This window comes from Nyctibius grandis, chromosome 7 (assembly GCF_013368605.1).
Source record: "Nyctibius grandis isolate bNycGra1 chromosome 7, bNycGra1.pri, whole genome shotgun sequence".
NCBI classification, from domain to species: Eukaryota; Metazoa; Chordata; class Aves; order Nyctibiiformes; family Nyctibiidae; genus Nyctibius; species Nyctibius grandis.
This window is the reverse complement of record NC_090664.1, coordinates 56,856,273-56,881,984: the sequence shown is the minus strand read 5'-3', so window position 1 is coordinate 56,881,984 and position 25,712 is coordinate 56,856,273. Positions and strand designations below refer to the sequence as shown.

Sequence of the window (25,712 nt, the reverse complement as noted above, 5' to 3'; positions counted from 1 at the left end):
ACTCTTCTCAGTGGTGCACAGCGACAGGACAAGGGGCAACGGGCACAAGCTGAAACATGGGAAGTTCCACCTCAATATGAGGAGGAACTTCTCTGAGGGTGCCAGAGCCCTGGCACAGGCTGTCCAGGGAGGGTGGGGAGTCTCCTTCTCTGGAGATATTCAACATGCTCTGGGTGACCCTGCTTTGGCAGGGGGTTGGGCTGGATGATCTCCAGAAGGCCCTTCCAACCCTTAACCATTCTGTGGTTCCGTGATTCCATGTCTGGGACCAACGATGTGGGAGAAGCTGCTGGTACTGAAGGCAGGAGCTACAGGCAGGGAAAGGGGCAAGTGGCATCCCAAAACCTTGTGCCCGTTGCCAAGCTCAGCCCTGGCACCCGCAGAGTGACGCCCTTTTTAATTTAATCCCTTTAAAAAATACACAGTTTGTGTGAGATTTCCCTGGGAAAACCAAAAAAAACCCCCCAAGTTCCCTCTCAGGTCCCCGAATCGGTGCGGTGGCGTTGCCTGACCCCACGGGACGGTGGGGACCGGCTCCTGCTCCTCCTCCTCGCCTCGCGCCGCGGGGACGGGTGCCGACCGCGGCCGTCCCTGCCCCGGGCGGGACGCGAGGGGCTCCGGCGCGAGTCGCGGCTGCTGGCAGAGGAATCGCTGCGGCGCCGCCGTCGGCCGCCGTGTCGCGACGTGTCGGGGCGCTGCTGGGGTTCCCTTCGGTGGTGTCTGCGGGGGATGGAGGGGAAAGGGACAGCAGGGATGGTGGGGGACACCAACGAGCCAATGTTGGGGATGAAAGAGGTTTTGGAAAGCCAGGCTCTCGTAAATCCCTCATCTAACTTTGCATCGATGATGGTCTGCAAGCCCTGGTGACGGGGAGGGGGACTGGGGTCCCACCCAGGTCCCGGTTCCCCTCCCCATGACCACAGGCTCAGCCTTCATCCCAACCCAGCTCCCCATCATCCCAACCCGTCTCAACCCATCTCCCCATCATCCCAACACATCTACCATCATCCCAACCCATCCCAACCCATCTCCCCATCATCCCAACCCGTCTCAACCCATCTCCCCATCATCCCAACACATCTACCATCATCCCAACCCATCCCAACACATCTCCCCATCATCCCAACCCATCTACCATCATCCTAACCCATCCCAACCCATCTCCCCATCATCCCAACCCATTTACCCATCATCCCAACCCATCTCAACCCATCTCCCCATCATCTCAACCCATCCCAAGCCATCTCCCCATCATCCCAAGCCATCTCCCCATCATCCCAACCCATCCCAACACATCTCCCCATCATCCCAACCCATCTCCCCATCATCCCAACCCATCCCATCTACTCATCATCCCAATCCATCCTAACCCATCTACCCATCATCCCAACCCAACCCATCTACCATCATCCTAACCCATCTATCCATCATCCCAACCCATCTCCCCATCATCCCAACCCATCTCCCCATCATCCCAACACACCCCAACCCATCTACCATCATCCCAACCCATCTACCATCATCCCAACCCATTTACCCATCATCCCAACCCATCCCATCCCATCTCCCCATCATTCCAACCCATCTACCCATCATTGCAACCCGTCCCAACCCATCTACCTCTCTTCCTGGTCTGAAGAAGAATCAGAGGATGATGGAGCAGCATCCTTCTTGTGATGTTTGTCCTTCTTCTTCTCCTTCTTATGTTTCTTCTTTTTCTTCTTCTTTTTCTCCTTTTTGGATTTCTTGCCGCTCTCTGGTCTGTGAGGAGGAGATCAAGCAGTGAGGACCCTCATCCCCACCCCTCCCCTCCATGTCCATCTCACCACATCCCTCCTTGATCAAGGAGAAGCTCTCAGCCAAAAATAAAAGAGGTTTTTGGGGCAAAAGAAGGGGTTTTGGGGGTGATTCAGACAGACGCAGAACAAGCTCGACGCCCAACGGAGCCATAAAAGCATTTTGCAAAATATTGCCCCCTAAAAAAGGGCCGTTTCTCGTGGTTTCCCACCAAAGCGGTGCTCCCCGTCCTCACCGTTTCTCCTCCACCTTCTCCTCCTTCTCCTGCTTCTTCTTGGAGCCGGATGTCTCGGGGCTGCTGGAGACTTTCTGGTGCTGGGGTTGGAAGAGGGGGGAAAAATAGAGTGAGTCTGTGAGCGGGTAGCTTCGAATTACAAGAAAAAGGGACTTTCTCCCTGTAAAACTTAAATTTAAATTTGAAAAAATAAATTAAAATTAAATAAAAATTAAATTTAATTTGGAAAAAAAATTAAAATTAAATAAAAATTAAATTTGGGAAAAAATAAATAAAAATTAAATGTGGGAAAAAATAAAATAAAAATAAAATTTGAAAAAAAGAAAATTACATTTGGAAAAGATCAAATAAAAAATAAATTAAATTTGAAAAAATTAAAATGAAATAAAAATTAAATTTGGAAAAAAAATTAAACTTGGAAAAAAAATAAATTTGGCAAAAAGATTAAAATGAAATAAAAATTAAATTAAATTTGGAAAAAAATTAAAACACCTGCAAGGGCTGGTTCCAAATTAACCCCCCTCCCAAATTAACGCTGCTCAAACAGGACACAGGGAGCTCTTGCAGGTCTCGATGCCACAACCACCAGCTTTGCTGTTAAATAACCCCCCGCCCTGAGCGTGGCATGGGGCTTTTTGCCTTTTTCCACCTTTTTTCCACCTTTTTTCCACCTTTTTTGCCTTTTTCCACCTCCCAGGGCAGACGTGACCCCCCGCACGCTGCCGTACCGTGAAGATGGAGAGCCCCATCTTGGCCGCCTCCTTGTCCTCCTTGGAGAGCATCACCCGGCCGGCGCTGCCGCTGGGTAGAGACATCGAAATATAAAAAAAAAACCACAAAACCACCCAAAAAAAGCATTAAAATGGTAAAATAAAAAAAAAAATATATTAAATAAATGTAATGACGCTGCCCACACGCCGCACCTGGAGCTGCCCAGCCCCACCACCCGGTCCACGTCCTTCTCATCGCGCTCGGCGCCGTCCCGCTTGCACACCTCGGCCAGGTCCTGTGGGGGGGGGGGAGCACCCTGTGTGTGTCCCCCCCCAGCAAACACACCGGGGGGGACACACGGGGCGATGGCGGGGGCACGGTGCCCCCCTTACCTCCCTGCTGAGGCCCGTGGGCTGCCTCCTCACCGTCTTGTAGCCCCTGTAGAACCCAAAGCGGGTGATGGCGGGGAGGGGGGGGGGGTGATGCTTTGTACCCCAATTTTTTTGGGGTGGGGGGGGGTGCAGACTCACAGGGCTGCCATCATGGCCTCCTGCTCGGCCAGGCGGACGGCGGCCAGCTCCTCTTCGCGGGACAAGGCCGGGGCCGTCTCCTTCTTGCCCTTGGCATACCAGGTCAGGTCCTTCCCCTTCTGCCACCGGCCCACGGGCGCCATCAGCGAATTCCCTGTGGGGAGCAACACCCCCCCCAAAAAAAAACCTCCATCTGCACCCCAAAACCGTGTCGGGGGGGGGCACAGGGAGGATGGGGACAGGGGCACGGGGGGGTCGGTCAAGGTCAGCCCTTACCCAGGTAGTTTTCACGCTGTTTGTCCGTCTTGACGTCCTCCCAGTTGAACTGGTCCTGGCCCCCCCGGACCCCGCCGCGGGACGAGCCGAACATGGTGCTGCACCCCACGGTGGTGGTGGGGGGATGGAGAGGGGGTGGGTGTCACCTGCAAGGGGATCAGCCCCGGGTTTGGTCCCCCCCAGCTCCAACGTGTCACCCTGGGGGGGTCTCCTGGGGAGGGGGGGGGGGGGAAGGGAAGGAAATGTGGCCCCCCCGGAGCTGGTGGGGTAAGAAAAGCCCTGGGGAGGGGGAAGGATGGGGGGAGGGGGTTACACGGCCTGGGGAGGGTTACATGGCTCGGGGGGGGTGACATGGTCTGTGGGGGGGTTACACGGCCCCGGGGGGGCTTACACGGCCCGAGGCGGGGGTTACACGGCCTGGGGGGGGGTGTTACACGGCCCTGAAGGGGGTTATATGGCCCGGGGGGGTTACACGGCCTGGGGGGGGGCGGGTTACAAGGCTCAGGGGGGGGGTTACACGACTGGGGGGGTGTGACACGGCGCAGGGGGGGTTACACGGCCCGGGGAGGGTACACGTCCCCGGGAGGGGGTTACACGACTGGGAGGGTGTGAGACGGCCCGGGAGGATTTACATGGCCCCGGGGGATGGTTAAACGGCCCCAGGGTGGGTTGCACGGCCCAGGGGGGGATTTACACGTCCCCGGGAGGGGGTTACACAGCTGGGGGGTGTGACACGGCCCGGGAGCGGGTTACACGGCCCCAGGGGGGGGTTACACAGCCCCGGGGGGGGGTTACACGGCCCGGGGGGGTTTACACGTCCCCGGGAGGGGGTTACACGGCACCGGGGGGGGGGTTACACGGCCCGGGGGGGGTTACATGGTCCGGGGGGGGTTACATGGCCCGGGGGGGTTACACGGCCCGGGGGAGGGTTGCATGGCTCGGGGGGGGGGTTACACGGCCCAGGAGGGTTTACATGGCCCCGGGGGGAGGGTTAAACGGCCCCGGGGGGGGTTACATGGCCCCGGAGGGGGTTGCACGGCCCCGCAGGTCACTGCACACCCGGCAGCCCGGGGGGGGGTGAGGAGGAGGCGGCTGCAAAGCGCGGGGTCTCACACGCCCCCCCCGGTCCCAGCTCCCCCTGCCCGCTCCTCCCGCCCCCCCCCAGCACGCACCTCGCGCGCCGCTCCGGGCTCGCGCGCACTCCCGCCCCGCCCCGGCCGCTACCACCGCGCTCAGCGACGGGGGGGGGGGGGGGATTGAGAAAAGAAGAGGGCGGTACCACCGCGCTGCGAGCGGGGGGGGGGGAGGGGGGACCACACCGTGGAGCTGCCGGCGGTGCCGCCTCAGCCAGGAACCGAGAGAAAAACCCCAGAGAGCTGCACAGAAACCCCAGAGAGCGGAACTGCTCCGCGACGACAAGCACAAATACAGGCTGGGCGGAGAATGCATTGAGAGCAGCCCTGAGGAGAAGGACTTGGGGGTGATGGTTGATGAGAAGCTCACCATGAGCTGGCAATGTGCGCTTGCAGCCCCAAAGGCCAACCGTGTCCTGAGCTGCATCCCCAGCAGCGTGGCCAGCAGGGTGAGGGAGGGGATTCTGCCCCTCTGCTCTGCTCTCGTGAGACCCCCCCTGCAGTGCTGCGTCCAGCTCTGGGGCCCCCAACAGAAGAAGGACACAGAGCTGTTGGAGCGAGTCCAGAGGAGGCCATGAAGATGCTCAGAGGGCTGGAGCACCTCTGCTCTGGAGACAGGCTGAGAGAGTTGGGGCTGTTCAGCCTGGAGAAGAGAAGGCTCCGGGGAGACCTTCTAGCACCTTCCAGTACATGAAGGGGCTACAGGAGAGGGACTTTTGACAAGGGCATGGAGTGACAGGATGAGGGGGAACGGTTTTAAACTGAAAGAGGGGAGATTTAGATGAGATCTGAGGAAGAAATTCTTTGCTGTGAGGGTGGTGAGACCCTGGCCCAGGTTGCCCAGAGAAGCTGTGGCTGCCCCCTCCCTGGCAGTGTTCAAGGCCAGGTTGGATGGGGCTTGGAGCAACCTGGTCTAGTGGAAGGTGTCCCTGCCCGTGGCAGGGGGGTTGGAACTAGATGATCTTTAAGGTCCCTTCCAACCCAAACCATTCTGTGATTCTATGATGACAACTCGTTTCCCAGCTTTATTTTATTTTATTTTATTTTATTTTATTTTATTTTATTTTATTTTATTTTATTTTATTTTTTGAAATTTTATGTCAGATCCTCACTTCTTCCAGAACCGCTTGTAGGTGTCCAGGTCGATGCCCTCGAAGGTCTCCTCTATCTCAGCCTTCGGCTTGCTGGGGAACTGCCTGCGCAGCCGGGCCTTGCGCTCTGCCTCGGGCAGCGTGCTGCTGTCCAGGGGCAGCTGAGGGGGGCGGCGTGAAGACCCCCTGGGGCCTCACCTCACCCCCAGCCTGCCCCCACCCGCCTCCCACCTTACCATGAGGATCCGCTTCGGCTCTTTGTAGCGGAGGCGGACGGTGGAGCCGTCGGTCTTGACGAGGAGGACGGGGTAGAGCCGGCCGTAGAGCTGTCTGTGGAGGTGGGAGATGGAGGCGCGGTTGGAGTTGTTGCGGCTGGAGACAGTGATGGCCGGCAGCAGCCTGGGGACGGCGTCAAGGCGCAGGGAGCTGGTGGGAAAGCATCATGGCTGTGAGAGGTCACCATAGAATCACAGAATGGCTGAGGTTGGAAGGGACCTGTGGAGATCATCCAGCCCAACCCCCTGCCCAAGCAGGGTCACCCAGAGCACGTTGCACAGGGTTGTGTCCAGGCGGGTTTGAATATCTCCAGAGAAGGAGACTCCCCACCCTCCCTGGGCAGCCTGTGCCAGGGCTCTGGCACCCTCAAAATAAAGAAGTTCCTCCTCATATTGAGGTGGAACTTCCCATGTTTCAGCTTGTGCCCGTTGCCCCTTGTCCTGTCACTGGGCACCACTGAGAAGTCTGGCCCCCTCCCCTTGACACCCACCCCTAAGGTATCTGTGAGCATTGATAAGATCCCCCCTCAGTCTGCTCTTCTCCAGGCTGAACAGCCCCAGCTCCCTCAGCCTCTCCTTGTAGTAGAGATGCTCCAGTCCTCTGACCATCTCCGTACCCCTCCACTGGACTCTCTCCAGTAGCTCCTTGTCTTTCTTGAACTGGGGGGCCCAGAACTGCACACAGTTACTCCAGGTGTGGCCTCACCAGGGCCGTAGAGAGCGGCAGGAGAACCTCCCTCGACCTGCTGCCCACACTCTTCCTCACGCACCCCAGGACACCATTGGCCTTCCTGGCCCCAAGGGCACATTGTTGGCTCATGGGGAACTTGTTGTCCCCCAGAACCCCCAGGTCCTTCTCTGCAGAGCTGCTCTCCAGCAGGTCACCCCCAGCCTGTACTGGTGCAGGGGGTTATTCCTCCCTGGGTGCAGGACCAGCTCTCAGCCACGGTGGGTGAGGTGAAGCCCAGCCCCACCGAGGCTCCTGCTGCAGGGCCCGGCCGCTCTCCCCGGGGGTCGCGGCCACGCTCACCTCAGGGCCCGGCCCGCGGCCGCCATCGCAGGGCAGGTGAGGCCGGATCCTCCGCGCCCGCAGCGGGAGGTGGGGCAGCTCCTGGGGACACCTGGGGCACAAGGAGCTCTCCTGGGGCGCACGGCGGGTGACAGCCCCGTGTCCCCGTCACCCTGCGGCCCCACAGGGCCCCTCCCTGTCGGGTATCGGCCCCACGATGCCTCCCCCTGCTGTGGCTCAGCCCCACAACGGCTCCCCCCACCCGTGCCATGGTTCAGCCCCACTATGGACCCCCGCCTGTCCCATGGCTTAGCCCCACAATGGCTCCCCCCGCCCCGCCATGGTTCAGCCCCACAATGGCTCCCCCCACCCGTGCCATGGTTCAGCCCCACAGTGGCTCCCCCCACCCGTGCCATGGTTCAGCCCCACAATGGCTCCCCCCACCCGTGCCATGGTTCAGCCCCACAATGGCTCCCCCCACCCGTGCCATGGTTCAGCCCCACTATGGACCCCCGCCTGTCCCATGGTTCAGCCCCCACGATGGCTCCCCCCCACCCCCTTCGTGGTTCGGCCCAAAACACCCACACCCCCCTCCCGCCCCGCAATGGCTCAGCCCAGAGTGACTCCCTCTCCCCCCCCCCTCGGCCCCCCCCACCGCGCTGTGGTCCGTCCCAACGCCCCCCCTCATCACGGCCAGGCCCCAAGCTGACATCCCCCCCCCAGCCGCCATCATAGTTCACCCCAGGCGCCCCCCCAGGCCACCGCCGTGCCCCCTCACTGACCGCTCCCCCCCGCCCGGCCGGCGCTGGTGGTCCGCTCCTTCGCTCACGTCACCTCACCGTGACGCTCGGCGCTCCTCTCCCCCCCCCCTCCGCCGCGCGCCTGACGTCACGGCGCGCGCGGCGGGGGCGCGGGGGCTGCCGGGACCGACCCCCCCCCCCCCCCCCCCCGCCATGATCTGGCGGCGGCTTCGCGGCGGCATCGCCTGGGCGGCCGGTGAGCGCGGCGGGGCGGGGGCGGCGGGGGTCCCCCCCCGCCCTGAGGGGGCCCGGGGGGCGAGGGGGGGGTGAGGCCCAGGCGGCTGCGGGGCCCTGGTGAGGTGCTGAGCCGCTCAGAGGGGCCCTGGGCTGAGGGGGGCCCAGCCGGGCCTGGGGGCTGAGGGGAGGCGCCGGCCCGGGGGTGCTGGTCCCGCCTCAGGGGCTCCGTGGCTGAGGGGGTCCCCAGCCAGCCTGAGGGTGCTGAGCTCCCCCCCTTGCGTGTCTGCCTGGGCTCTGTGCCCACGGGGGTGGCCGTGGGGGCCCTGCCGGGCTGTCCCCAGGCTGGCATCACCCCCTTCCCTCCAGCCCCACCCCGGTCCCCATCGCTGCGCTGCTCGGGGGTGGCTCTGAGGTGTCCCCGTCCCCTCCCTCCCCGGTTAGATCAGCCAAAGGGGGGTTTGCACGCTGGGTCGGTTGGGTTTTGTGGGCGCCGTGCGAGGCGATGGGAGGGAAGACGGGGGTTTGGAGCCAGCGCCCTGCAGGTATCCAAAAATAAAGCTCTGTGTGGTGAAACGCAGCGTACGTGGGGGGAAGCGGGTGGCAAAACCACGCCTGTCTGAGCTTCACCTCTGCAGAAATTTACCCAGGTGGGTCAACTGGCTCAGACCAGTGGGTTGGTTAAACTGGTCCAGTTTTTGGATGCCTGGCCTCACCTGCGGTCTGGACCTAGCTGATCCCTGCAGTGACCTTGAGCGAGCGGTTCTTGTTCCTCCTGCTGCATCGTTGCTCCAAGGCACATCAGTGCAGGTGGTGGAGGGATTAATCAGCTCTTTGTAACTAATTGTTTCCGGGAAAAAGGTGGCTGAGTGTTCTTGCCGGCTCTGGGTGCCGCGGTGGGGATGCTCTGCTCCTGTTTCAGTACTGCCAATAATTCCCTTTATTTAAGCAACCCGCTGGCTGTGAGGGCAGGACCTCTGAGCCCAGCTCTCCTGTGCTGTCTCTGTGTGCTGCAAAACCACCGACGAAGCCCCGGAGGTTTCTGACCGGCCGAGGGGACGTCCTGCCCTTAGGGCTCCTCGCAGACATGGAGATGCCAGTGTTTACCTGCTCTCAGATAATGCTGAACTTCGTTCTGTTACTGTAGCTGAGCTGAATTTTCAGTAAGTGTCTCAAAATGTAGAAGGGTGGGAGCTGCAGCTTTATAACGAACCAGCTAAAAATAGGGAATGGGATTTTATTCCTAATCCAGGAGACCTTTCTTGGGGCTCCAGGGAAACTGTCCTTTAATCTTCTTTTCTACTTTGTAAGGGGGCTTTACCTTCTCTGTAAAGCCTCTCTGCTAATCAGCATTAATTTTGTTTAACTCTTGTGATGTCTGTCCTTTGCTTTACTGGTTGCGTTGCCATCTCCCAGTTAAAATCCAGGGCGAGTTTAGCAAGCAGGAGCAGACCGAGGAACGTTCCTCACCCTAGTGACAACCTCCTGCGTCCTCTTTCGGTGACCACCTCTTCTTTGTGCCGCCCAGCGGGGTCTACGTGGCCAGTTGTCCTCAGTCCCAGGTGTGGCACCTCCCCAAATATGAGGATCTTTATTAAATAGCTGCTCTCTTGCTGATCAGCTCCAGCCCGCTGTGGTTTTGGTGGTATGTGGTGGTTAGGCTGGATCTAAGACCATTTTAGGAGTAACCCAGTGGAGGTGAGAGACCCTCTGTGGTAGATTTGGCGCTTTACTGGTGGTTTTTGAGGGCTTTTCAGGCTGCTGGAGGGCGAGGAGCTGTGATGGGGAAGCGGAGGAGCCCGGTGAGGGCAGTGCCTGTGCAAACCAGCTCATTGTTGGGGTGATTCCTCGAGGTCAGGGCGTGTGTTTAACCAAGTCTGATGGTGGAGGTGAGGGCACCCGCTCCCACGTCTGCGCTGCTCACGTCTTGAGGCAGAGATTGTCTCCTCTCTTCACCCTCCCGGGACGTCTTCATCCTTCACCTCTCTGCCACCGTGTCGGGTGGTGGGTGCCTTCCAAACATGCTCCGTGGGAGCTGGTTTTGCTCTGCGCTGGCACAGGTTCCCAGTCTGCCAGCTGGGTGTTTGCTGTCTGCTGCCCACGAGGGCCCAACCCCTTCATCTGGCAGTGGAAATGGCTTTTTTTTTTTTCCCCCTCTGAATTAAGTCTTGTTTCCCTCTGCGGATCTCCAGTGAAAGAGAAGGGATACGTTTGGAGGGAGGCAAGAGGAAGCACCTGCAAGTCTCTGGGTTTATTTTTAGCCCATTTCCCAAATCAGTGAGACCTGGGGTCGCAACCTGTGTCTCTTTTCTCACTTTAGTTCTGAATATTTTTGGGAAAAAAAAAAAAGAGAATAAGGTAAACGAGAGTATCTCCATCTTCCCCTGATGCCCCACTGGTGTTCTTTCAGGCACCACCAGCACCAGGGTGGCACAGACCCTGCAGGGACCCACCGTGGAGGTGCTGGGACATGCTCTTTGGAGGCTTGGGCTCAGATCTGTGTGGGCAAGAGAAGGAGTTTCCCGGTCGCCTTCGTGGTGGATACGTAGCCTGAGTGTTGACCTGAGGTGAAGCGGTGGCTGGAGGCAAGAGCCAAGCAGGCTTCAGTCTGAAAGAAGAGGAGTGTTGGCTGCAGGAGGCGAAATCATAGAATCACAGAATCGTTTTGCTTGGAAAGGACCTTTAAGATCATCGAGTCCAACTGTTAACCCAGCACTGCCAAGCCCACCACTAACCCATGTCCCTCAGCACCACAGCTACACGGCTTTTAAATCCCTCCAGGGATGGGGACTCCACCACTGCCCTGGGCAGCCTGTTCCAGTGCTTGACAACCCTTTCGGTGAATAAATGTTTCCTGATCTCCAATCTAAACCTCCCCCGGCACAACTTGAGGCCATTTCCTTTCGTCCTATCACTTGTTACCTGGGAGAAGAGACCAACACCCACCTCATTGCAACCTCCTCACTACAACCAGTCCTGGCTCAAACCAAGACCGAGTGATTTCCGAGGAGAGTTGCCTCCACCACACAGCTGCTGGGTGTGTAACGTGAGCGTAGCAGCTTTATAGCCTGGGTTTTATGCCCGATGTCATCTAAGAGCCCACCTGTTCTTGGTGTCTGTGGGCACCACCAGCTAAAGACGCACTATGTTTGAGAAGGAGGGTGGGCTGGAGACCTCCCAAGGCCCTCTCAGAATCACAGAATGAATCAGGTTGGAAGAGCCCTCTGGGATCATCGAGTCCAACCATTGCCCTGACACCACCATGGCAACTAGACCATGGCACTAAGTGCCATGTCCAGGCTTTTCTTAAACCCCTCCAGAGATGGTGACTCCACCACCTCCCTGGGCAGCCCCTTCCAATGGCTAATGACCCTTGCTGAGAAGAAATGCTTCCTAGTGTCCAACCTGAACCTCCCCTGGCAAAGCTTGAGGCTGTGTCCTCTTGTCCTAGCGCTGGTTGCCTGGGAGAAGAGGCCGACTCCCACTCCACTACAACCTCCCTTCAGGTAGTTGTAGACTGCACTAAGGTCACCTCTGAGCCTCCTCTTCTCCAACCTGAACGAGCCGGTGGTCTCTCCCAGAAGGTACCACACCTCCCTCAGGCCCACAGACAGCAGCTCTTCCCCGTGATCCATGAGGTTACGTGCAGAGACAGGGACGGTTTTGCTGCTTGCCCAAGCGCCGGGCTGGCACGTGCTGGCACCCGTCGGCCTGTTTGGCTGCAGCTTTACCACCTGGGAGAGCAGGGAGTGAAGAAGGAACCACGGGGGGGGGATTAAAGACCAGTGGGTGGTTTTCATTGGCCATTTTAAATTGGCGGCTCGGTAATTAAGGCTTTAGGCAGCTCACAAATAGCCCGGCTTTCTGCCGGCTCGCTCGCATTGCGGAGCCTGTCGCCGCTGTGAGGAGCTGGACGTTACACCGCGGCTGCAAGGGAGGGAAAGCAGAAGGTGAGGATGCACCAGAGCCTGCTGCTCGCCAGCGCTCTGCCCCTTCCTCTTACCCCTTCCCAGTTTGTCTGGGGTTGGATGAAATGATTGGAACTGGCAGGGGCAGAAGAGCTTTGGACAACTCAGCGTGGGCCCCTCTGCTTCCTTGCTGCAAGCACTGAGCAGCGTTTCGCTGGGGAGGGGGTGCAGGAGGGTGTGCTTTGCTCTTTTGGTGTTGACCCTTTAGGCAAAACCTGTGATATATAGAAATTATCAAGGTCTAAGGGAAAGGTAGGGTGGGTCCTTACCCAAAAGGACTTCCTAGAAGTTCATTCAGCCTTGTGGGTTTTGGGATGATGGAGCCTAATCCAGCAATGTGGCCATGCAGATATGTTGGGACCGGTCTTCCGAGGTCCCCAGCTGATCTGGTGGGTCTCTGGGGCTGCAGCACCTGGAGAACATGAACAGGAGAAAAAAAAAATCCCAGTTTCCTTTTGGATGGTGATTGAACGTGGGTGTTCGTATGCCCACGTTGGCTGCCGGCATCTGCTTAGACTGTGTGTGTTAATACCCCGTCCTTCCTTACAGGGTTGGATAAACTCTGGTCAGACAAGAACAAAGCATCATACGGGTTTTCCCTCCGTTCCCCAAGGATTTCCTAGCCGTAGCGCTGCCCTGTAGCCGTGTGCGTGATCGCAGAGCCGTGCAGGAGGGATTTAGAGGCGAGGAGGTCCGCGGCGGCGCGGGCCGGGCTCAGGGAGGCAGCGTGGCTCGGCCGCCCCGGCTGATTTTGTAAGAGACGAGACGGCATCTGGCTTAAGGCTGTTTAAAAAGTGCTTTGTGAGGTCAGGGTGACATTGCTATGATCTAATTTAAAATGGAAAGGCATTATGCTGTCTGTCGGCTGATTGCTGCTGAGGCCGCACCCAGACCATGAGGTTGAAAAAAAAAGGTGTTTCCAGGGGTTTTGCTGCTTGCAGAAAGTGATTGTTTTGAAACAGGAAAAATCGGTGTGTTTGATTTGTCCCGCTCTCGTCATCACCTCTGTTTTAGAAGAATTGCTGTTGATGGATGAGGGTCCCCAGCGGTACCCCCTGCACTGTGGTATGGGGTTTTCTTCTTTATTCACGTGTTAATAATTAACCTTTCTTCCTCCTCAGAGTGGGAGGCACATGAAAACACACAGGTGTTTTCTTTCTGGCTCAAGAAACAACTGCAGAAGGGTCTGTGTGGCCTCAGGCTGCCTTTTTTTTCCTGTACCAGGGACTGCACCCTTCTCTTGCAATGAGACCGAGTGGGTGTCGCCCTCTTCTCCCAGGCAACCAGCGCTAGGACAAGAAGACACAGCCTCAAGCTTCGCCAGGGGAGGTTCAGGTTGGACATTAGGAAACATTTCTTCTCAGCAAGGGTCATTAGCCATTGGAAGGGGCTGCCCAGGGAGGTGGTGGAGTCACCATCTCTGGAGGTGTTTAAGAAAAGCCTGGACATGGCACTTAGTGCCCTGGTCTAGTTGCCATGGTGGTGTCAGGGCAATGGTTGGACTCGATGATCCCGGAGGGCTCTTCCAACCTGACTGATTGATTGAGACACCCTGAACTGGAGTTACTGCTCTAGGAAACATGGAAGTAAACCCCAAAGCGTGTTCGTGTCCCCGATCACCCCCGTGTTCAGTCCACTGTTGCAAGGCTGTTGGGGTTTCGTGATGGAGGACGCGCTGGGCTTCTGGTCTGGGCTTCAGTACGTTGTCTGCTTATGGTAGAGGCTTTGTGTGTGGATGTTTATCCCAAGACTGACAGGAAACATTTATCTGTCCATCATAGGCTCGTAGTTTCTACTTGTTAGGATGTAAACGGGCAACGTGAGAGGTGTGGCGATCTTGTGGGCATCCCATCCCTCGTGGGCATCCCATCCCTCGTGGGCATCCCATCCCTCGCTCGGGGCTGCGTGTGTGTAACGCTGGCTGGTTGCTGCCCTTTTTTTCTTGCTCACATCTCCTGCAAACACTCCTTGAGGCTTCTCCCTGTGAGAGGGAGGTGGCTGCGACGATGCCTCTATCAGTAAGGATGAGTACTGTGTCCAGGCCCAGCCCCTGTGGGTGTCCCATGATGTTTCCAGATGCCACCAGGCATGGACAGCATTTTCCTCCTGTTAGGGAAAGTCTTCCCTAGGATTTGGGTCCCAGAGGGACCCAGCCCTGGTGACAGAACAGAGCTAGGACAGAGCTGGCTGGAGTTATCCCAGTTTAGTGGCAGCTGGAGCCCAGTTTCCTCCTCCTTTGGGTGGTGCCCTATGCGTTTAACCTCAGTCCCTTGAGAACAAGCGTTCATGCTGCAGTGATGCCTCTCCTTTATTTGTCCAAGGTATTTGTTCCCCAGGTAAGAATTGGGGCCAGGAGCAAAGCGAGGGGAAGCTGCCCTGCTGCATTTCTGGTGGCCTCCCTTGTGTGCTTTCCAAAGCGATATCCGAGTCCTCAGGGCTCCCAGCCCGGATCTTTCGTGGCAGTACAGAGGTGGCAGCTCCCACTGTCTGCACCCAGTTTGCTGATGTAATACTTCTTTGAATTTCCTGCACTCTCAGTTACTCCCTATCAGCTCTAGGCTTGTGATTTCTCATCACTTCACATTTGCAGAAACTTGTACCCGAGGGTAAAGGATAGATGCTCTTTTGTAGGTTCAAGCACCCCTGGGAATCCATAGCTGTGTTTATTCATGGGTGTTTCTAACCAGACACCTATTTTTCTGTCTCTCTAGCCATGCAGGGACCGAGACCAGTGGTTCTGAGTGGCCCATCAGGTGCAGGGAAGAGCACTTTGTTAAAGAAATTGCTTAAAGATTTCGAGAACATCTTCGGCTTCAGCGTCTCCCGTGAGTATCCACACGTATGTCTCTGGGGAAGGAGAGTGGAGGAGTTCGGGGCTGCTAGCCCAGAGCCTGCTTCTGTAGCTGTATTCATACCCCAAATAACGGGCTTCGGTGGCTTGCCTGTGCCCTGGTCTGTCTGTGGGCTCTTTGGGGTGTTTAAATAAGTCAGGACGCCTTTTAGGACTGGTGTTGAGCAGCAGCTCTAGGATTTGCCTAGATTCTCCCCGTCGCCTGGGTACATTCCTCCTCCTGCCATTGCTCTGGTGACTTTCTACGTTGGTCACTACGTGCTGGCCAAGGGGCCTTTATTTCTACCCAGGATGGTTCCCTGTAGTGTGAAAGTAACCCCCACTGCAGGCAGTGCTGAAATCCCCCTGCTTCCACAACAGAGTTTCCTCAGGCAGCTCGCCTGGTGCAATACTAATTCTGTTTCCTTTTTCTTGAGTGACACCTTCAAGGTTTCCCTCAGAGCCTGGGCTGCGTCCACAGCTCATTCGCCTGATTTTCCCTGGAGCTCTGCGAGGTGTTTTTAAGTATGTTCCCAAAATGGTTTTTTATCGTCCTAACGCTTTGGATATTGCAAGTGAAATCCTTGCTTTGAGATCTGTGAGATCTGCATTCGTTCTACCATGAAAGGGCAAATACTGGATGTTTAAAAATTTAGTTCCTGGAGATGGAAAAGACCTAAAATTATCTTTCCTTTTGCTCTTGATTCAACTGAATCTCATCTCACTCCAAGCTAAATCTTACCGTTTACCCCAAGGTTGCCTCTTGGTGGATATTTTTTCCCTAAATCTCCGTAGGCTGCTTAGACCTTGGCAACTGGTGCTTTATAAAAAGTTACAGGTGACCAGAGCCTTATTGCATTAGCTTAGCTCCTGCCACTCCTAATAAAATGATTGGTGTCGCCCTCCCTGTTGACCATCAGCTCCTTTTTTGGTTTGCAGAGCATGTACTTAAAATAATACTAGTTTGAACGACTTCCAACAGGGTTCAAAGATTTATTCACCCACCTCGTGCAGGAGTTTTCCATTAAATCTGGCTATTTTAAGCACCTGTGTAGGTGCTGCGTGATCTTTTTAAAATGAAGATGACTCCTGCGAAGTAGGGCACCGCTAATTCCCCTGAACTGAGGCAGAGGTCCCAATAACGTGTCTAGGATTACACAGGAAGGCTGGAAACTTAAGCCCAGCCTGGTAAGTCCCACACTGACCGCTCAGCCCCTAACGATCTTAATTGATTGTTTTCAGATTATCTAGGATTCTTCGATTAAAGGCCAATCCTGCATGTCGTCGTGTGTTACGCTGGCTGATTCCAGAAGCTTTGATCATTTTAAACAGAGGATCAGCTTACTACGTGATTGGGTTAATCTGCTGCGTGTGTGCTTTTATTTCTTCTGATATTATTGCTTCCTTGGGTCATCTGCAACATTTACAAGGCTGTTTTTTTGCTTACAGATACCACGAGGCAGCCGAGACCTGGAGAAGTAAATGGCAAAGGTGAGCGCGTTGCAGTTGGGCCTGGGCTCGTTGGACTGGGCAGACAATTCCTCTGAAAAATTTTAAGTTTTTATGTGAGGTGCGTGCATGAATCCCCACTAGCAGATAAGTTAGTCCTACATTTATGTTTATAGGGTATATTTCCTTAGGCAGGAGGAGCAGACATGCAGTAATTCAGTCTACAACTACCTGAAGGGAGGTTGTAGCGCAGTGGGAGTCGGCCTCTTCTCCCAGGCAACTAGCAATAGGACAAGAGGACACAGCCTCAGGCTTCGCCAGGGGAGGTTCAGGTTGGACATTAGGAAGCATTTCTTCTCAGCAAGGGTCATTAGGCATTGGAAGGGGCTGCCCAGGGAGGTGGTGGAGTCACCAACTCTGGAGGTGTTTAAGAAAAGCCTGGACATGGCACTTAGTGCCATGGTCTAGTTGCCATGGTGGTGTCAGGGCAATGGTTGGACTCGATGATCCCAGAGGTCTCTTCCAACCTGATTGATTCTGTGATTCTGTGATATATTTGGGTGTGTATGTGTGTATATGTGTATATAAATCTGCATCCATACACACACTTCTGTTCTTTATCTCAGTGGCAATGAGACCATTGCCATTTACCGCTGTTGTGCAGCACGTGCCCTGCGTTGGAGGGAAGATAACAAAGAGGGATGGACTTGGCAGAACACAACTAAAGTTGAATTAAGCGGTGAAATGTTGAGGAGAAGCATGTGCTGCCACTTTTCTTTTCTAGACGCCAACTCTGTGACTCGCTGGCTGAGATTTTCAAAGCAGAGCTCTCAGTTTAAGCGCCCTGGTCTGTACTTGGGCATTGAGTGGCTTGATTTTCTGAAGTGCCAGGTAGCTCTGATGAGATACCTCAACTGCTTTGGGAAGTGCAACTGCTTAATGAGATGTCTTATCTGTATGAATAGCTTGGGAATGGTTTTAAACTGAAAGAGGGGAGATTTAGATGAGATATTAGGAAGAAATTCTTTGCTGTGAGGGTGGTGAGACACTGGCCCAGGCTGCCCAGAGAAGCTGTGGCTGCCCCCTCCCTGGCAGTGTTCAAGGCCAGGTTGGATGGGGCTTGGAGCAACCTGGTCTAGTGGAAGGTGTCCCTGCCTGTGGTAGGGGGGTTGGAACTAGATGATCTTTAAGGTCCCTTCCAACCAAAACCATTCTATGATTCTTGTGTCCAGCTGCTTTTCTGTTTTCTGGCTTGTTTGCATATTTCAGAAAGAATCAAATGAGGTTTGCACTTAATTTCCAATGGCAGTTTTCACTCTGAAGTGAGAGGGAGGAATTTTAACAAAAGACAGAGAAACGTTCCCTTTTAGTTCATTTGATTTTGATGTTCCCTTTTATCTCCCTCCCTCTCTCTCTCTTGTTCCATTCTAGTCTTTAATCATAAATGCTTTCAAATTCAGGGCCTTGGCAGTCCTGCTGTAATGTGTTCCACACCTGTGGGAAGGGGGGGAGGTTCCCACTGCACCAGGAAGGGGAAAGGGTCTGAAAAAGCGGCTACAGCAGCATTTTTGGCCACACAGAAAGCTCCAAAACATTTATAGCAGGTGTCTGAGCCATTGCTGTGGAGAGGGGATCACAGAATCACAGAATCAATCAGGTTGGAAGAGCCCTCTGGGATCATCAAGTCCAACCGTTGCCCTGACACCACCATGGCAACTAGACCATGGCACTAAGTGCCATGTCCAGTCTTTTCTTAAACACCTCCAGAGATGGTGACTCCAGCACCTCCCTGGGCAGCGCCTTCCAATGGCTAATGACCCTTTCTGAGAAGAAAGGGATGCTGTATGCAGTAATGAGGAATTAGATATCTGCAGTCTGCCAACATTGTCCAAAGCAGATTTTAAGTTACTTCTTCCCTAAGCACCCATGGGTGTCGCTTGGACCATGAACTTTACCTTCCAAGCTGTTAATTCCTGGCTATTTTTCCCATTTTCCCTACCCAGATTACCACTTTGTGACCAGAGAGGAAATGCAGAAAGAAATAGATGCTGGTGAATTCATCGAGCACGCAGAGTTCTCTGGAAATATGTACGGGACGAGGTACGCAGTTCGGACTCTGGTGCTGTGGAACCCAGGTGGTGCCAGGAGCTGAGATGATGGCAAAGGAAAAAAGTATTTTCACTTAGCGATGCTGTTTTCCCCCAAACACGTGGATTCTTGCCATAAGCAAAGCCTTTCATTTTGATAGCGGGGTCCTTGTCAGCTTTATTAAGGTGGCAAAACTAACTCTTGCAGAGAGTTGGCTCAACGTAATGATGCTCTGGGGCCCCCAACATCAGAAGGACACGGAGCTGTTGGAGCGAGTCCAGAGGAGGCCACGAAGATGCTCAGAGGGCTGGAGCCCCTCTGCTCTGGAGACAGGCTGAGAGAGCTGGGGCTGTTCAGCTTGGAGAAGAGAAGGCTCCAGGGAGACCTTCTAGCACCTTCCAGTACCTGAAGGGGCTACAGGAAAGCGGGTGAAGGACTTTACAAGGGCATGTAATGATAGGACAAGGAGGAACAGTTTTAAACTGAAAGAGGGGAGATTGAGATTAGATCTTAGGAAGAAATTCTTTGCTGTGAGGGTGGTGAGACACTGGCCCAGGTTGCCCAGAGAAGCTGTGGCTGCCCCCTCCCTGGCAGTGTTCAAGGCCAGGTTGGATGGGGCTTGGAGCAACCTGGTCTGGTGGAAGGTGTCCCTGTCCTTGGCAGGGGGTTGGAACTAGATGGGCTTTAAGGTCCCTTCCAACCCAAACCAGTCTGTGATTCTATGAATAAATCATGGTTGTGTTACGAGACTCTGTAGCCTCTGGTGTTTGAGGGCTGCTGAAGTAGTTCATCTGCTCAACACTTTTTCTTGCACAGGGGTGATTTTCACAGGCTATTTATGCTCCTTATTATTTTCCACGTGCTTGCAGAGACTTGCTCTCATTATCCCTGCGTTACCTAACGGTCTGTATACGATGAGTTCAGGAGCAGAAGCGATGATGTCTGTGGTGGCTGCTGTGAAACAAGTCTGCGAGCTGCTTACGAATAGATAAATTACATGGCACCCTTGAGCAGGGTTGAAGAGTTAGGTGGGTTTTAAAATAGCATTGCCCTCGGCGTTGGAGCTGGTGATCGATAAAACGTTAAGCTGCAATGTTAATTAGAAGTCAGATATCTTATGTAATTATTGTGAGAAAATTGTGGCACTGTAGTAAAGGACCTGCTAAGGAGGAAAGTTAAATGTTTCCTGAGATATTTAATTAGTTGTGTCAAAGAAATTCACCTGAAATGCTTTTCAGGAGGACTTACATTTCTTAAAGAGCTGAATGTGCTTTTTTTGAGGATTTTTTGGAGATGGCAGAGCTTCCTTCTGAGGATGGTTTCCTTATGGGGGGGGCCAAGAGAAGCAAAACCTGACAGCTCATCTTCCACATACCCAGCACCAAGGCGAACTGAGTTCAAGCTCCTTAATCCCTGGCTTCATCCTGTGTAGGACAGGCTTCCTTCCTTCACGTGTGTCCTGCCTAATCCAGCCAGCCACAGCGTGGAAGAGACAACTGTTTTCTGATGCCTGATGCGTAGGTGGGGTTGATTTTGGTGCCTTTTCCTCAGGTTGAGTGCTGAGAAGACATCTCTCCTCAGCCAATTTCCTTGAAATTTGCAGGAATTTGATACTTTAATCAAATTAAATGATGTGCTTTGGTTTGTTCCAGAGGTGCTTTTCTCCCTGGCCCTCACTTTCATCTTTGGTCCCCTCTGCATATTTATAGAATAGAATCACAGAATGGTTTGGGTTGGAAGGGACCTTAAAGATCATCTAGTTCCAACCCTCCTGCCATGGGCAGGGTCACCTTCTACTAGACTTTGCGCTGCCTCTGCTCTGCCTGTAGTGGTGGGAGGCTGGAATGAACCCAAACCATCTCAGCAGTACAGACCAGTTTGCAAACAGAATAAATACAGAAACTCTCCAAGCCTGTTCCTCTACAAGTGCCTAAAGATGTTTCTAACCAGATGTGTGTTAAAATGGAGAGAGTCCCTCGTGCTCATCAGAATAGTTGGAAGTTTTCGCCAATCCTTTCTGCTCCCTAAATCTCACCAGCTAATAATAATGGATAAGTAAAAATTAATTGCTTAAGAGCCCTGAAAGAGCCCTGCCTGTGGGATAGCACTCCCCCTGCCCACAGAAACCAGAATTTCTTTGAAGCCTCCTTAAATTAGAGGCTGAAATCAAGAGTGCAGGCAGGGGGTCTCTTTCTCGGGGCTCTCAGAGCTGTTGGCTCTTTGTAGATCGGTTGTAGCGGGCGCTAGTTGATACTTGGTGGTACCCGAGGAAGCCTGTGGCTTTCACAAGGCAAACCAAGCTGTTTTGGGGAGGTTTTTTGGCTTTGCAGTGGATGGGGCTCAGATCTGGGCTCTTGCTGCTGCCCGCCCGGGCAAGGCAGCGAACCTCTGTGTTTGCATAGGGCACAGTGCTGGTCTCGCAGCTTCGCATCAGCTTTCTCCTTCCTGATGGGGTTTGTGACCTGTGTTGTGGGACTCCCAGGTCAAGAGGAAAGTCACCAGCCACCTCCATCCTCCTGCGTGACCCCATCGCAGCAGTGTCTCTGCAGGCAGTAGACCCCCAGACGAGCTGTGGGACCCCGAGGCTGTCTGTCTGTCTGCTCTTCTCCACCGTCCAGCGTGAGGAGCTCACAGAGCCGCTGTGTCAGGCTGCTCCATTGCTCATCTTTGGTCACTGGGGCTCTTCAGGGCTTGCAGGCTCCCACAAGTCTTCACAGCTTTCCCCATCTTGCCCTGATCCATATCCCTCTGAGAGGCACCTCCTGCTCGCGCTGCCTCTGTCCTCTCTGGCTGCGTTTGCAGAGAGCTGTCGTGAAGTTGGGGTACCCATGGGTGCTGTCACATCTTCCTCTGCCCACCCTGCAACAGCAGCTCCGTGGCTGTGAGCAGCTGCTGCGTGACACCCATGGGAGCTTTCCTTTTGTGCCGGTGAAGACCATGTCTTCTCCAGCTGGCACAGCCAGGAGCAGGGCTGGTGAGAGCAGAACTGGGGGTCCTGAATCCTGTTTCGCTGGAGCTGCGACTCCCTTTCCCTGAGGTGTAGGACAGCACAGGAGCATTTGTTTAAGGGAGTCTGTTTTCAGCACATCTTTGCAGAAGGCATCAGGCAGCAAACCTTGGTGGTGCAGGGTGATGGGGTGAGGTCCAAAGAGGTGCCCTGGGTATGGGCAGGGAATGGAGCAAGTTGAAGGCTGGCTGTAGTGCAGCGTTTTCGCTTGATCTCTGCTGCCATTGCATGACCTCCTGACTTCACGACCTCAAACCCTGCAGTGCCACCTCTGAGCTCCTGGCAGGGCTTCTCTCCGTGCTGTCCATCGTGCCACGGAGCCCTGCCTTGAAGGAGAACCTGTGCCCAGCGCTGTGCAAATACCCACTGAAAAGTCCCCCAAGAGGGCTGCTACCCAGTAACTCATCCAGGTACCTCCAGTGCACCAGGAGAGGGTTGGCATTGCTGCTTTTCAAGGGAGAATTGTAGGTGTTCAGGGACAAGCTCGAGCCAATTCCGCTGTGTTGGGGAAGAGATACTGTCTTCAACAACATACAAGCACCGCCACTTAAAAAATATTTTCTGAGTTGTGCATCTTGAGACCCAGGCAGGAGCAGCCATCTCCATCGAGCATCCTTCAGGGGAGTGCATGGGCACAGAAACTGGTGGATCCCTGAAGAAGGAAAGTTCTCAGTGTTTTTGCTCTTTGGTGAAGGTTGCTCCCGTGTTTGTTGAAGGCAGGAGCTTTACGGACTGTACCCACCCCACACTGCTCATGGCATAGTCGCACACGATCCATTTCCACACCTTCCATCGTGGGTTTTGCCAGCCTGTCTAGCAGGAGACAGCAGGTCCCTGCTCCACGCCAGGCACCCAGAGGACACTTGGGGAAAGAGAACCTGTTTAGCGAGAGCAGAGCAGGCTCGCTCTTCTCTCCTGCCACAATCTGGGCACAGGGGAGCCCTGTGAGGTGAAGACCTGCTGCTGGAGGGGGACACACCAAACCCCCACTGCTGCGGCCAGACGCTCTGACCCCTTCCCTCTTTGCTCTGTCCCCAGTAAAGGTGCAGTGCAGGCTGTTCAGGCCCAGAACCAGATCTGTGTCCTTGACGTCGACATCCAGGGCGTGAAGAACCTCAAGAAGACAGACCTGAACCCCATCTACATCTTCGTGCAGCCTCCGTCCATAGACATCTTGGTGAGCGACCGCCTTCCTTTGCCGTTAGGCAGTTAGAGGTAATCAGCGTCTTGCTCTGAAGCAAGGGGGGGTCCCACTCGTTCATTCATCTGTGTGTTGTTAAGGGCTGGAGAATAGGTGGGGAGGATGTTTCTGAGCACACTGTTACCTCTGCCCAGTCTAACTCCCCAACCTCTGGCTCCCAGGGATAAATCTTCCCGTGCCTTGTTTTTTGAGTCCCTCCTGTCCAGTTTCTACACCTCAGCCTGTCGGCCTGCGTTGGGTTGTAGACTCCATGGCAGCGTGGCCAGCCTTTAAAGGCATCAGCTGTGCTTAACGCTGGGGAGGGGAGGAGACTTTTGTGCTGAGATGTGCCTCCAGATGTTAAAGTTAAACTGAGGGAGGTTGATTCTCTGGAGCATGGGAAATCCTATACCCCACAGAATCGCCTAGGTTGGAAGAGACCTCTGGGATCATTGAGTCCACCCTTTGACCTAACAGCACTGTGTCAACAAGACCATGGCACATAAGACCCCTCTGGTCTTATGGGGCCCTATATAATGATTGCACTGTGCCTCTGGGAGAAGTGAAGTCACTGTCGTGGTTCAGAGAGGGATGTGGACATGTGTATGTGACTTGACTGAAGCCATGCAAGGTGGTGGAGTCACCATCTCTGGAGGTGTTTAAAAAAAGACTGGACATGGCACTTAGTGCCATGGTCTAGTTGACAGGGTGGTGTCAGGGCAATGGTTGGGCTCAATGATCCCAGAGGTCTCTTCCAACCTGATTGATTCTGTGATTCTGTGAGTACGTGGCAGTGAAGGCCACGGCTCCTGGCTCTGCCCTCTTGCTCTTAGTAAATCAGGCAGTCTGTGTTTCTTGTTGAGTTTATGGAGGAGAAAGCCACCAGATGCCAGAGCCCAGCAGAGAGATTCCATCTCCCAGACGTACCTGCAAAAAAAAAACCAAGATATGGGAGGGGAAAAAAAGAGACTGAGAACCTGAGCTCTGGCTAGGAGATCTTGAGCCCAGACCCAGCTTGGCCACTGGTTTGCTCTGGGCTGTGAAAGAGGCCTGTCACCCTTTGCAGGGTGTTATCTCGTGTGCCCGTGGTCACTGGCAGCAGCAAAAGGCAGACGGCACTGGCCTGTGGGGTGGGTGGTGGTTTCTGCTTGCAGTGTTTGGAACAGGCATTTTTAATGTGTTTGTTGTTGGATTTAGGAAAAAAGACTACGTGGCCGACAGACTGAGACAGAAGAAAGTTTACTGAAGCGTTTGGCTACAGCCCGTGTAGATTTGGAACTTAGTAAGTCCCGGGGCAGTGATAGGCCCAGGGGAAGGGGGTGCGTTGGGGATTTAGGAGCTCGTTTTTTACATAAACATTTGATTTGTGTTCTTCGAGGAGTGCTGGGTGGGCTTGGCCATGAGCTGATTTTGACCTAAGCACCATCCTGCATCGCTTCCCACTGCAGTTCCTTGTGGGTGCTTGGCGGTGAAGCGCATTATCGGTGGCTGAAATAATAATATTAAAATGCCCCAGGAACTGAGGTCATGCACGAGGGATAACACAGGGAAGAAACATGTTCTCCTCTAACTCCTCTGTCCTCATCTCCTTCCCTAGGTAAAGAACCTGGCCTGTTTGACCTGGTCATTATTAACGACGATTTAGAAAAAGCCTATTCCGAATTGAAGGAGGCACTCCTGGAGGTGAGTCCTTTGGGGCTTTCCTGCCTCGCTCCCCGGGCAGGTGTGACCTCTAGGCTGAGCAGGAGAGGGTCTGTCTATAGGCAGCCACAGAAATGTGACCTCATGCCCACACTTTGTCTATTTTGAGCTGCTGGGTGACATAGTTGAGCACAGATAGTCTATGAGCGATGATGGATCAGTGGCTTAAGAGTGGGAAAGAGACCCAGTGCTATACTGGGTTAGGGGCAAAACAAACCTGCATCCCTGGGCAGTGTGGAAGGGGTGTGCAGTTTTTGAATCACACAGAATCACAGAATCAACCAGGTTGGAAGAGACCTCAGGGATCATCAAGTCCAACCATTGCCCTGACACCACCATGTCAACTAGACCATGGCACTAAGTGCCATGTCCAGACTTTTCTTAAACACCTCCACAGATGGTGACTCCACCACCTCCCTGGGCAACCCCTTCCAATGTCTAATGACCCTTTCTGAGAAGAAATTCTTCCTAATGTCCAACCTGAACCTCCCCTGGCCAAGCTTGAGGCTGTGTCCTCTTGTCCTATCACTAGTTGCCCGAGAGAAGAGGCCAGCTCCCACTTCACTACAACCTCCCTTCAGGTAGTTGTAGACTGCACTAAGGTCACCTCTGAGCCTCCTCTTCTCCAGGCTAAACAACCCCAGCTCCCTCAGCTGTTCTTTGTAGGTCAGTAAACTCTGGGCTTGGTCCTGTGATGCTGTGGAGCCGGTCTGAGGAGATGATCATTTGTGGTCTCCAGAGCTGTGAAACCATGAGCTGTTCCCAAAGAGTTGGCAGATGCTCAGTTATTTTCCTGATCTCCTTGCAGGAAATCCAGAAGGCCCAAGAACCCAAGGAGTCCTGAGCTGAGCCTGCTTGGACGTTTTAACTTTGCACATCATTCCTGAAGCACGTCACACTATTTTATTCCAAGAGACATTCCCTTTAGGCTGATCCTCTTCCCAAGTTTTACTCTAGGATGTTTCTATTAAAAGGAAAGAAAACAAAACCCGGTCACGGTTGTGTTTCTGTTCGCCACGCGCTCGGCGTGGGCTCTCCCAGGTTGTTACCTCAGGATGCTTTGGAAGCGATGGCACGGCAGCCACTGCTTCCTTTTGCAGCTCTGGCTACAGCTCCTCCAGGCGTTTCCCATCGTCTGTGCCCGCCGCCCTCAGCCTCTGCAGTGTTGTGTTGTGGCAGAGCAGCGCATCGGGCTCTATCCACATCCTGGTGAACAGATGGGTTTGTTTAATAAGCCAAGAGGAGAAGGGAATGGTTGCAGGATATGATCTATCTGCTGCCTTTTTTTTCTGGGGGAAAAGTACTGTGAGCTTCTCCTCTTCTCTGCCACCCTGGCAGCGATCTTGTCATTCACGTGTACTTGTTCCACTTGAGTTTAGGTGCAGGTAGATTTTTAGATGCTCTTACACCTACAAGTTGAGGGAGAAAATATCTCCTTCCCAAGCTGTGCAGCCTTTC

The 25,712-nt window shown here is 54.4% G+C and overlaps 3 protein-coding genes across 4 annotated transcripts; 1 reads left to right on the top strand and 2 right to left on the bottom strand.

The window, feature by feature from the left end:
- Positions 1 to 380: 380 nt before the first annotated feature.
- Positions 381 to 4,771, bottom strand: C7H1orf35 (chromosome 7 C1orf35 homolog). Its single transcript, XM_068405223.1, has 9 exons — positions 4,722 to 4,771; positions 3,550 to 3,695; positions 3,274 to 3,427; positions 3,136 to 3,181; positions 2,956 to 3,038; positions 2,761 to 2,833; positions 2,033 to 2,112; positions 1,621 to 1,761; positions 381 to 720 (listed from the first exon to the last, which is right to left on the bottom strand). The coding sequence occupies exons 2-9, from the start codon at positions 3,641 to 3,643 to the stop codon at positions 477 to 479; spliced, it is 915 nt and encodes a 304-aa protein (XP_068261324.1). The 5' UTR covers positions 3,644 to 3,695; positions 4,722 to 4,771; the 3' UTR covers positions 381 to 476.
- Positions 4,772 to 5,706: 935 nt separating this feature from the next.
- MRPL55 (mitochondrial ribosomal protein L55) lies at positions 5,707 to 7,939 on the bottom strand. The gene is made up of 4 exons (XM_068405270.1): positions 7,897 to 7,939; positions 7,079 to 7,169; positions 6,010 to 6,199; positions 5,707 to 5,934 (listed from the first exon to the last, which is right to left on the bottom strand). The coding sequence occupies exons 2-4, from the start codon at positions 7,102 to 7,104 to the stop codon at positions 5,791 to 5,793; spliced, it is 360 nt and encodes a 119-aa protein (XP_068261371.1). The 5' UTR covers positions 7,105 to 7,169; positions 7,897 to 7,939; the 3' UTR covers positions 5,707 to 5,790.
- A 57-nt stretch (positions 7,940 to 7,996) lies between these two features.
- GUK1 (guanylate kinase 1) lies at positions 7,997 to 25,208 on the top strand. Of its 2 annotated transcripts, XM_068405022.1 has the most exons (9): positions 8,008 to 8,053; positions 8,981 to 9,194; positions 14,711 to 14,824; positions 16,279 to 16,320; positions 18,282 to 18,378; positions 22,412 to 22,550; positions 23,751 to 23,835; positions 24,151 to 24,236; positions 25,063 to 25,208. In XM_068405022.1, exons 3-9 carry the CDS (start codon positions 14,713 to 14,715, stop codon positions 25,096 to 25,098), a joined length of 597 nt encoding a protein of 198 aa, XP_068261123.1. In that variant the 5' UTR covers positions 8,008 to 8,053; positions 8,981 to 9,194; positions 14,711 to 14,712; the 3' UTR covers positions 25,099 to 25,208. The 2 variants fall into 2 exon arrangements, with proteins under 2 accessions (XP_068261122.1, XP_068261123.1); XM_068405021.1 differs by lacking the exon at positions 8,981 to 9,194 and having other exon boundaries at positions 7,997 to 8,053.
- The last annotated feature ends 504 nt before the right edge of the window (positions 25,209 to 25,712 follow it).